The following is an 11264-nucleotide window of genomic DNA, read 5'->3' as shown; positions in this document are numbered from 1 at the left end:
GTTGTCATCCTTACAGCTGTGTAACCGCGCATCTGACTTTGCAAATGGTAGCCAGGCCTAGCCAGGCCTGAACAACCATGGAGCCAGGCCTTGTCTCTATTCCAACATGGCGGAAAGGTTGAGTTTGCAGCTTGCCTTTGCTCTAATTGCGTTAATAGCTGCTGTCTTCTATAGCGGGAAAGCACAGTTTGTTTTTAACAAAATCAATCAGATTATCCATGGAAAAAGAGGCTGCTCTCCGATCGTTAGCATAGGTCACGTTACACTTCATTATTTTGGATTCAGAGGACGGGCCGAAGGCATACGACTGATGATGGAAGACTTTGAAATTCCATACGCAGAAACAAACTTTTCGAAAGCCGAATGGCCTGCTGTTAAGGAAAAAGGAATAGAGACAGGACTGTTCACGTTTGGCCAAGGTGAGTGGAAACAGATGATGTTGATTCATTGATTTAAAACTACTTTTCATTCTGATCCACTTGCAAAATAAAGTTGCAAGATTACTTGAGGAAAAGCCAAACGGGATTCCGAGTAACTTGGGATTTTTTGACGAAGTCTGCTTAATATATTTTTCACTTAGTTTTCATTTGTGTATTCAATTTGTTTTACGATATCTTTGTCTGCTTTGTACGTTGTATTTTGGTCGAGTTTCTATTTCTGTATGGTAAATTCCTTGGGTTTAGCTTCATTATAGAAAATGAAAACCAATCCGTTTTTGCCATGACATCGAACAGATGTAGATATGTCATAAAATATTTATAACTTTAGACATCCTGTAAGTTAAGATACTCATTTGAAAGTGGCTGAGAATTGTTTGTAAATCTTTTCAGACTCAGTTTACAAAACGCTTGCATCCAAATACAATTTAGGTATTTTTGGAATGATCCAGATTAGCAAGAAAGTGAGTTAAATAATCAGTTTAATACTAAATTATACCAAGTATCCTCTTATTTGCATTGTGAAATCTGCATACATAATTGGCCAAATAGTCAGTCAGTGAAAAGTACTGACAAAGAAACAAAAAATTACAACCTTGCATAAAATAATTTTATCGGACGATGGCTTAAATAATAAAAGCTATCTGACAGAAAACATAGTAAAATTAATTATCTCACTCTCTTTATCTCAGTTCCTGCCATTAGTACAACAACTGGATTACAGCTAGTACAGAGTAAAGGTTAGTTCATTCAGTGCGATGACTCTTTGTTATTGAAGTTTTAAAAGAATTATTCCTACGTGTATAATGTTTATAAACTCTGCAGTGATGAATAATTATTTGGCTTGCTTAGAGTTCAAACCCTACATGTACATGTATCTTAGACATCCAGTTGTCCCAGGCTTTTGATGTGTAAGTGATTAACATCTTAACAAGCTTTCCTTTGTGTCTATCACAGCTTACATGTACATCCTCGTTGTTAAGTCCAAAGTTATGATGATAATAGAATCTTAATTTTATGAAATAAAGATATTTTGTTTGATCTGTTGCAGTAATTATGCATCATATTGGTCGCTCAGTGGGTCTAGATTGTGATTGTTCCGATATTCATATCTGTGAAACATTGGTTTTTGGCGCAGGTAATAAACAGCTAACTTTTGCTGAAAGTCATAAACCTTTAACTGGGTACATGAATAATAGGGCTAATTTCATTAAGGTTGAAATTTTTGGAATGCTTCTTTTTGGTATTACCCCAGCCAGTAAATGGACAATTTTGCTCACAACTATATATTGTACTGAAGCACTATTATGCTTGTGGTATTCCCAGGAAAATCCCAAGAAAAAGCCCTGGTTGTGCCTTTTTCCCTTCTTTCTTCCCGGGCACTGTCACCGTTTTGAGTCACCTGTATCGTTGTTCCCTGCACACCTGTGGCAAACTTGTTACAGTTTGTACTTTGTGGGTGAAGTGTATCAACAACAGGCAGTTTCACCTGTAGCATCAAGGGAAAATCAAGCGTACTCAACCAGAACAGGTGTGATGGGTTACAGCCCTTAATTACAGCCCTGTTCCCTTCTCATGGAAAGAATTCTGAACTAAAAGAGTTCAAATTTACACACACAATGTTTGTCAAAATTCCTATACTTTGGCAATTAGAATGTAAGATACCGATTGCTAGGCTCCTGCCTTACTAATCTGTGACTGTGATATCTTACAAAATTGACTCAGCAGTCTTTTCTACACAATGAAGTTACCAGTAAATGTTACAATAAGGTAAAGATACATGTATATATGCTATTTCCCAGCAGGGAGGTCTGTATATAGTGAAAACTGTGACCAAGGTCTTCAAAATGCTGCCCCAGGCTGCTGTGCATAAGAGCACCATTTCCAAGTCCAAGGTCACAGTTTTTGTATATGTACATGTACCAATACTACATGTAAGCCGGTAAATAACTAATTTTTTCCTCTCTTTCTCAAATCACTTTTATAATTGATGACCTTTTCTACAGACACATTATGCACTTGTTACCATGACCATGGGCAGAGATAGGAAATTCTGAACCGCACTAAGAACTAATCAGATTGCACAATTGGTTACCATGCCCTCTTGGAAAAAATAAGTTAGGCTTTTTGTGACAGCTGAACCATACTGTTGTGTGCTTACAATGTAGATTTATGCACATCATAAGCATGGAAGTGGTAATAACTTGGATGTGGATGATTGCTTCATTCCTTGTATTTCAGAGGACCTAAGAGCAAAGCTTAGCCCAGTTCTCTACAGTCCAAACTTCTCATCAAAGCTAAGGAACGACCACATCGAATCAGTTGTGTACACATGGCTTTCCTTTTTTGAAAAGCTTACCCCTGTTGAAGACAACAGCACAAATGTTGATGGCTTATTCTTTGCCAGTGAGCGTCTCACCTGGGTTGACTACGTCATGTTTGATCTCTTAGACACTCATGTTGAGTTTAGCAGACTAAGCTTTGGTGATGATGCCCCGACAGTAGATGTGTTGGCAAATTACCCAAAGCTGAAAGCATTTTACGAGACCTTTTCCAGCAGACCCAAGATTGCTAGATATCTTAAAGCAGAGAGAAGAGTCCCTTTTCGGCTCGGTTAATTGGATTGTCATCAGGCTTTTGGCCAGATGGGTGTCTAATCATCCAGCGGAGACATCCACTTTTTAAAGAAAATAGAGGATATTACATGGTCACGTAGAGATGCAAAATTTCTCTTTGAGTGTTGAAAAATAATTCACTTGTTCACTGCGCTCACTTGAGAAATATTTTTCAATACTCATAGAGAAATTTCATATCTCCAAGCAGCCATGTAATGTTCTATTTATTATATAAACACCAGCGAAATACCAAATCATTTCACGTCAGCTGTGAAATGCGTGATTTGTTATGCAACTATTGTAATAGTGATCTTTTAATTTGTGAAGATACATGTAGCATGTTACTTTCACTTGTGAAGATATCTCCTAGTAAGCTCACCTGGTATTTCATTGGTGTTTATATAATAAATTGTTCTATTTTTCACCTGTTGCTTCATAAATTTTTCTTTTGAGCAGACCCTAATGCACAGTTTTCAAAATTATCCTGGCTAAAAGTCTGGTTGTGATGCAGCCCTCCTTATTTGAGAAAACTATTCCATGACAACTCCAGTAACACATAAATTAACATTTTTCCAGCACGCTTCCACAATTATTTATTGAAATGAAATAAAGTAAATCATTGAATTATAGGTGCACATACTGTACAAGTCTTGTAACAAGGCATTTTTATAGAGGATGGGCTTAGTGCAAAATACATGCAACTGAAATATATACATGTATGCAATGCAAGGTTTTGACATAAACAAAAAGATGTGTAAAGTGTTGATAAAGTAATGCAGTAACAGTAGATTTCTATTGTCTGTCTCAAATAGTGTGCTTCTTCTGCCCAACATCTGGTGACCATGTCGTTACACGTAGAATGACGTGTTAGGAATTATCAAACTTAACGCACTTTCAAGGATATAGTTATAGAAAGCCAGTAGTAGATATTTGCATGTAGTGGCTTTTGAACTTCTAGTTTACTGTTGATGACAGTAACATAGCCTGAAATGTGACAAATGCAAGTCAACTCCTGCCTTATATATTAGGTTGTGGGTGGGAGAGGACTGACATAATTTTCATGCGAACAGCAACACATTGCTCTTTCTGTGCAATAATTAAAGTTTAACTTATCGAAAACAAAAATATCTTTCAGTATTCCTCGTGCTGACTTCTCCACCATTCCTTACATAGTCTGGGTTGTGGGGGGTGGGGTGAGGGGGTGGGTGGCTGGGTGGAGAGTTGAGGTATTTAGCAGAATGATATCATTTCATGATAAGATATGATTTGCACTTTATTTTGAAATGTAGCCAATTTAAATATCGATTCACAGCTCACAAAACCATCATATTCTATACTTTTCAGAGACGTGAAGACAACACATGGTAACACGGTGCAAGTAAATCTTCTCTATTTCGGTATTGCCAAGCGTGAGTATCTCTTGAGGAGAGAGCTCTGGGAGCGAGATTAGAGAGCAAGGAATCATTTTCTAATTCTTTTGTTCTCTAAGTTCGTACTTCAATATGACATTTGTTTAAGAGAGGATTAAGGCTCGCGTACCAATTTTGAAGGTGTGCTAGTTCTATATTGCTTTCTATCAGAAGTCGTTCACCTCTGCAAACCAGCACCGCGCGTGCGTAAATTCGAACCACTGCGCACGGATTGCGCGCGGAATTTTTTTGCGCGCGTGCTTGCATGACGACAAGTAGAACGATTCCCATTGGCTGATTATTGCTCGCGCGTTTTTAATCTTTTGTTGATGTCACAAAAGAAAAATGTTAATCTCAAACGGAAATCTCTCGCTTCAGAACTACGCTTCCGGAGAGCGAAAATTTTGCAAAGCTACCCATGGAAGATGTGATCTCCGTGACTTCCTGGTCCCAAACCAAGGAGGTGAAAGAACGAAAGTTGTGTTTGCGCAAGAAACGCGCAAAAAATAGACTCCGACCTGCTACAGAAACGAGAAGATTTGGAAGTTCATCAGGAAAAATCGGGAAGCTGATCCTCACAGTGTAGAGAGGAGACGAGAAAAGAAATCAAATAGAAAGGTGCACAATCAAATATTTTTGCCGTGTTAAGGTTTGGAAATCAAATCTTTTCAAGGGCTACAACAACAGAGTAACAAAGATTGGCCAACTTTTGACAAAGTTTGACAAGCCTTGAAAAGTCGAAGAATGTGGCGACAACGGCGCACAAGAGATAAGCCGAAAACTCAAATCTAACCAAAGCCATGAGCTTATGCACGATAAGACAGTTCTGTTTCAATTCAGTTGCTGGTAGGAAGAGTTATGAGTGGTCGTGGGCAATTCAGTGCAACTTACGTATATGAGGTGGTGCGAGCTTGGAACTCAAAAGATGGAGATGAAATCTTACAAAACACAGCAGTCAACAACATGGACGTTGTTCTTTGTTCCATTTAGAAGAATCCATTTGTGACAACGGAAAAACTGATAGTCAACAACACGAAGATGATAAGATAGGTCTTCCTGGAGAAAGATATTTTGCTGTCATGTTCTGGAGTATCGCAAGTAGCAGAGAGCACTGAACAGCTGAACAGAAATTTCCGCAAGGATTGGTTTGGCTGTAAGGCCATCCAGGAGATTCTAATAAAGAAAATCTCCTACCGAAGACCAAGATGCCTGTATACACAGATCCGATGTTTTTTCAGCCCAATTGTATGACTGAAAATCTTGGTCTGGAAGGCTCGTATGTGTTATGAGGCTTTGACAGCCCGGAAACGTTGCCTTAGGCGTATCTTCAGAATACGGGCAGTCTGTAGGATCGTCGAGTGACTAGTTAAGGAAACTACAAATTAAAAGAAGCGCTAGCCTAAACATCATTAATTTACATGAGTCTTACAGCCAATACCATCACAGCTTAACTGACCAATCACTTTCAACGGACCAGACTTATAACACAATCGACTGACAAACAGTATTCACTTGAATCTGAAGCCATGACTTTGGCTCACTTTGTCGAAACGTCAGTCACTAACAACAGTTCTTTTCAGAACTACCCTCACCCGGACGATCACACCATACGAACCACTGATACTCCAGGGTTCAATCCATTTCAGTCCTATCATTAATGGTGTGATGAAGTAGGTTAAAGAAAAGAACAGCGATGGCTTGGTTGTCTGCCCACAGGGACACCTGGAAAATTAAACCAGAACATGTTACAGTATGCAAGGAAGAGAACAGTGAAGGAGAAACTTAAGGCTTCGTTACATCATTAAGATTTGTTTTTCTCGTCGCTGGGCTGAACTTAGGACGTTTATTGGTGCCCTTTGCTCCAGCACTATCAGGAGCGACCTTGAATGGCAATGACTCAAGGTCACAAACGCGTGAAGTTCTAACAAAGAAAACGAAAGAGAAAGGCGAAGGAAGGAATTTTTTTATAACCAGTTAAGGTAGGACAACTTTTTATTTTAAATTTATTGTCACTTTCGAATGCGAAAGAATGACAGCTTGGGATGGGTTGAGCCTTTCCGTTATACCTTGCACGCTTTTTGTGTACTTGAACTGGGTATGGAACCGATTTGATTTGTATTGTGAAACATTCAGTTTATTAACGGCGCGGTCTAGAGCGAGCGCCGTTCGAATAGCACGTATTTGTTGTCGTCTATTCCGGCGGAAATGAAAAGAAAACTTACGGTGTGTATTTTTTAACCACCTCAACCGGGATGTGAACTAAACCGGCCGATAGCGCAGCCTCTCCCAAGTGGTTTAAGAAAAGAAGGGTCACTCAATGTCGTCAATGAGTTAAAAAATAAAGAAAATTGGTTTCACTTTCATTCAAGGAGCTCAGTCGTGGTATAATTGAGTTATATAAAATTACCTTTAAATTAAAGTTTAAAAAGATAGAAAAACACCAAAGTGATGATAATAAACCATAAAGGAACAAGGATGGTTAAAGATGGAGAAGATTAATACGGATTAATTACAAACGACGAACTTGAAAAATCTACGCTTTTCAAGATGCACAAACCATGACGTAGTTCCATCAACTAATTCAATTTATTTCATAAACACGTTTATCAAAATTACAACTATATTATAACTAAGGCTTGCATTCTGCTACACTTTCAGTGTTTCATATATGTACCCTTAACAAGTAAGGTACCATATTTTTTCGGTTATAATACGCACTTGGTTATAAGATGCACCTTTTTAAATTTTGAACATACATGTAATTGTATCAAGCTTACAAACTGAATGACAGGAATTTTCTTGATCACGTTCACTTTTATTACATCAATGTGCTTCCAGATTTGCTAATTACGGTCTTTTCACTCTTGTAAACAAAGGCGTAGAAGTCCCACTATGAACAAAGGTGCCCGGGGGTGACTCCCATATAAGAAGGAGGGGGCTGCTTGTCTACCTTTTAGCGGTTAAAAAAGCGGTTTTCGTACCTCTTAGGGTGTTTGGCCTCAAAAGGTCAACAGTGGGAGCTTTTGCGGTACCCTTTCGGGTATTGAGCCAAAAAAAAATGACGGGAGATAATGTATTGTTTTAGAATTTGAACCTTTAAGGAGTGAAAAAAATTTCAAGCCACGCCCACAAAGCAGGATCTTGGTAACTCTTTGGGGTTCTTTTCAAAATTTCCAATGAGCACCCCTATCCTTTATATATAGAAGGCAAAGGTGATATTTAGAGTATTTGAAATCCTTTGACCATGCCATCTTACAGGGTGCCGAAGAAATAATAAATTATGCATAATTGTAAATTAATCAGGATTTCAGGAGCCAACCTCATGCTAACAAAGTTCTTTTGTCCAGTAGTGTTCCAATATAGATTTCCTGAACATAAGACTATCTGGCATTCTGTGTGCAAGTTATAGACCAGGCTTCTTTCTAAGGCCTAGAAAGGAAAGCTTTAACTGATAAGAAAAGCAGGAAACTGGCCTCTTTCGTGAGTGGTCCCGTTATTTGTAACGTTCGGAGAACAGAAAGTGAACTGCACTCCTTGACAGTCCACAGTTTTTTCTCCTGCTACTCCAAACCATGACGTAGGCCCCTTGATAAACGACACTAACTCGTATTCCTTATTTTCCACCAAAGATACCGGACGATCAAACTGTACAACAACGCCGTAGTAAGAATCAGTGTCGGCTTTTTCTGAGAGGTAGGATCCTGATTGCTTTACTAGAATAGAGCCTTCTGTGGTATCTTTAACTTCAGTGGAAACAGTGTACTCACCACCACTTGAGCCAAAATGCTGAACTCCATGTAACATAACAGGCTTGCTAACAGTAAAGTGAAGACGGTCAGGGTTAGAACTGGTGTAATTCCACCCTCCTGAAACATCTATTGAATGAATAGTTTTAAATCTGGAAAATTGACGACAATATAACCTTGGAGTTTGCTTGTATGGCAAAGGTGTTGATAAAACATTACTGTAATGTTTCATCATGTCGCCAACCTCATGAAAAGAAAGAACGTAAGAATCAAACACAACAGAGGCAAATTCCTTCTGTGATATCAAAGGAAACCTTATCTCTTTCACGATCTCTTCTCCCAGAATTCTTCTCTTCACATCGCCTTCGGGTGTCTTCCCCTGCCTCTCACATTCTTTTGTGGCCCAGCGATCTACAGCTTTGAACAGTTCCACTTCTTTCACTTTCAACTGTTCTTTCTTCACAACAGACTCTACTAGAGATCGCTCAAGTGTCACAAATTCATCTGACGTCACAGCTTCTTCTGTGTGCTTCTCGATCACTTCCCAGCATCGATCTTCCAAATCTTTGTCTTCAAATTTCTGAGCGTGTGGCAGAATGCAAAACACATTAGATGCTTTCAAATTTTCACGCAGATATTCGTTACATTTCTCAGCGAGTGATTGCACCATATATTTGTTGGCCAAGTACAGCACTTGCATCACATTACTTCCGCTCAAATTCGCTTCGTCCGTGTACATGAAACGAAACAACTCCAACAGACTCTCGTACTCACAGTCAGGCAGTTCAATAGAGTTTTTAGTCTCTGCCATTTGACCATAGAACATGGCAAAGAACACAGGACTGCTGATTGCAAGCACAAACTTGTGAGCTGGGATCACCTTCTTACTTCCACTTTCGCCAGTCGACGCGAGAACAACAAATTTCACATCACTCAGTAGCTGGTTGTTGAAAATAAACGTGGTTCTCTCCACGATAGTTGGTCGTTTCAACTGCCAGTTCTCTTCAACAACAGCCATCGTTGCTCTTCTTGATCTTCGTAGTTTTATGCGATACAGCAATGTTCCTAGTTCCCTTCTTGTCAAAAACGAAAGAGGAACAAGAATAAGATGGGGAAGTACTACCGCTGGACAATTTGCGACCGCATGTTCCTACTTGTCACACAACAACATGATTTGTGTCACGCAGTAATTCCGTTCGATACAGTAACTCATCATAAACAAATCTCGTCCAAAATCGTACCTTTGAAAACAGGAACCATACCCTTGGTTGTATACGTTTTGGTCAAGCTACATTCAAATCAACTTGACTAATCCTAAGATGCCAAAAAGAAACCTAAACGGATTGACAAATCTATGACACCTACTACCGTGTCCTTCATTTTGACAAGGTAATTGAAATAATATAACATAGTGTAATAATAAATTGATATTTTAAGAGGAGGCCTCTAGTCCGCCTAGGGAGACCATCTAGAGGTGGTTTTCAGGAGGGTCCTTTGAAAAATTAAAGTTTAAAATGTATTAAAAGTCTAAAATACAGAATAGTAAAAAAAGGTAGGAACAAAGACTATAACCAAGATTTAATTAAAACTAAAACTAAGATTAAAAATACATACTAACTAAGGTCAACATAAAAACCTAAAATCCAACTTTTGCGACGTTCCTGACATTTATGTGCTTACGTTGGATACATTTCCCAAATTTATGACAAAAAATTTGGTCACGTGATTAGCCCACTGACACCTTGAGCTTTTTGGCAAAAAGGCATTTTTAGACATTTTTGGACATTTTCAGGCTGGATATGAGCTTAATTAGCTCCAAGCTATTCAAATAGGTAATTGTAACATGACAGCGTGCCTTTCTTTTCACTAGGATCGCGTTTTATGACATCAATTTTTGCTCGGACATGCGCGGAAAGACAACACAAGACAACACCGATGAAAGTTCTCGTGCTTCCAGCTTAGAATTAATACTACGATTAAAGAATATACTTTTACATTGAAAATGTTTTAATAACATAAAATTTGAAGGCAAATGTAAACACTTTAATAAATCAATGGAAACTAGCGCTGTCACGCAACGTATCAACAAATCGTACTTTACATCCGGGTGGACTCCCAAATAAAAAGGACAGGGGTGTTCGTCGTAACTTTCAGGGGCTAAAAATGCAGTTTTGGTACCTCTTAGGGTGTTCAGCCTCAAAAGGTCCACAGCGAGAGCTTTGCCGACACCTTTAAGGGGACTGGGACCCGTTTCTCGAAAGCCCCGGAAACTTTTCGGGCCCGTAAAGCCATAGCAAAATCTCCAACCTTACGATAACAGAGCTGTTTTATTCACATATTCTAAATATGAAGAGAAGTTCCCTTCGTACAAGAAGTTTCAGGCGTATACACTTCTTTGTTTTTAGATACAGATGGACTAAAAATGGCTTTACGGGCCCGAAAAGTTTCCGGGGCTTTCGAGAAACTGTCCCCTGAACCGAAAAAAAAAAAGTGACAGGCTATAGTATTGTTTTAGAATTGGTACCTCTTAGGGTGAAAAACATTTCAAGCCACGCCCACAAAACAGGATCTTGCTACCTCTTAGGGGTTCTTTTCAAAATTTCCGACGAGCGCCCTCGTCCTTTTTATATGAGCTTATATGGGAGTCCCCCCCCCCCCGGGACTTTACAAGAAAACTAAATACACCGGACAATATTGGACTTTGTCATTATATCTATCTCTAAGACTTCAGTTGTTCATAGAAAAATAATGTCGATTTTAGCTATAGACAGGGGTTAGAAGTCGGCTTCAAACGCACTCTTAGTACTAGTCGATGGAGGTGCTAGTTTATTTCGTATAAAAGTATACCAATTTTCAGATAAACAATTCAAACCTGTAAAGTACGTTCGCAATCGCGTGTGGACACTTACGACAACAAACCCGGCCTTGTAGGATTTTGCAGGCCTTTTTCTATCAGTTTAAGAGAATACTCTTTAAATTTCACTGCGCAGTTTTAAGCTTCTTTATAAGCTTCTCTTTCAGTTCAAGGGAAAAGTATCACAGTGGTACCCCGCCTTA

General features: G+C 38.9%; 2 protein-coding genes and 1 long non-coding RNA gene across 4 annotated transcripts; 1 reads left to right on the top strand and 2 right to left on the bottom strand.

Annotated features, from left to right (window-relative positions):
- The first annotated feature begins 7 nt into the window (after positions 1-7).
- On the top strand, positions 8-4246 carry LOC145467052 (glutathione S-transferase 2-like). Of its 2 annotated transcripts, XM_081450572.1 has the most exons (4): positions 8-419; positions 1130-1177; positions 1489-1575; positions 2679-4246. In XM_081450572.1, the coding sequence occupies exons 1-4, from the start codon at positions 107-109 to the stop codon at positions 3053-3055; spliced, it is 825 nt and encodes a 274-aa protein (XP_081306698.1). In that variant the 5' UTR covers positions 8-106; the 3' UTR covers positions 3056-4246. The 2 variants fall into 2 exon arrangements, with proteins under 2 accessions (XP_081306698.1, XP_081306697.1); XM_081450571.1 differs by having other exon boundaries at positions 1489-2771.
- A 9-nt stretch (positions 4247-4255) lies between these two features.
- On the bottom strand, positions 4256-8703 carry LOC145467053 (uncharacterized). Its single transcript, XR_014042013.1, has 3 exons — positions 8633-8703; positions 7781-7929; positions 4256-6183 (listed from the first exon to the last, which is right to left on the bottom strand). It is a non-coding gene; the product is annotated as an uncharacterized LOC145467053 (long non-coding RNA).
- Positions 7906-9576, bottom strand: LOC145468605 (BTB/POZ domain-containing protein 2-like). Its single transcript, XM_081452333.1, has one exon. It carries the CDS (start codon positions 9223-9225, stop codon positions 7906-7908), a length of 1320 nt encoding a protein of 439 aa, XP_081308459.1. The 5' UTR covers positions 9226-9576.
- Between the last annotated feature and the right edge of the window lie 1688 nt (positions 9577-11264).

Source organism: Orbicella franksi, chromosome 14 (assembly GCF_964199315.1).
Source record: "Orbicella franksi chromosome 14, jaOrbFran1.1, whole genome shotgun sequence".
Classification (NCBI taxonomy): Eukaryota; Metazoa; Cnidaria; class Anthozoa; order Scleractinia; family Merulinidae; genus Orbicella; species Orbicella franksi.
The sequence above is the reverse complement of the archived record's forward strand: the minus strand, read 5'-3'. Positions and strand labels throughout refer to the sequence as shown.

Coding starts and splice junctions, on each gene's coding strand:
- LOC145468605 (XM_081452333.1), bottom strand. CDS start 9,225: ATGGCTGTTGTTGAAGAGAACTGGCAGTTGAAACGACCAACTATCGTG.
- LOC145467052 (XM_081450571.1), top strand. CDS start 107: ATGGCGGAAAGGTTGAGTTTGCAGCTTGCCTTTGCTCTAATTGCGTTA. Junction 420..1,129: donor ACTGTTCACGTTTGGCCAAG/GTGAGTGGAAAC, acceptor TCTTTATCTCAG/TTCCTGCCATTAGTACAACA. Junction 1,178..1,488: donor ACAGCTAGTACAGAGTAAAG/GTTAGTTCATTC, acceptor GATCTGTTGCAG/TAATTATGCATCATATTGGT.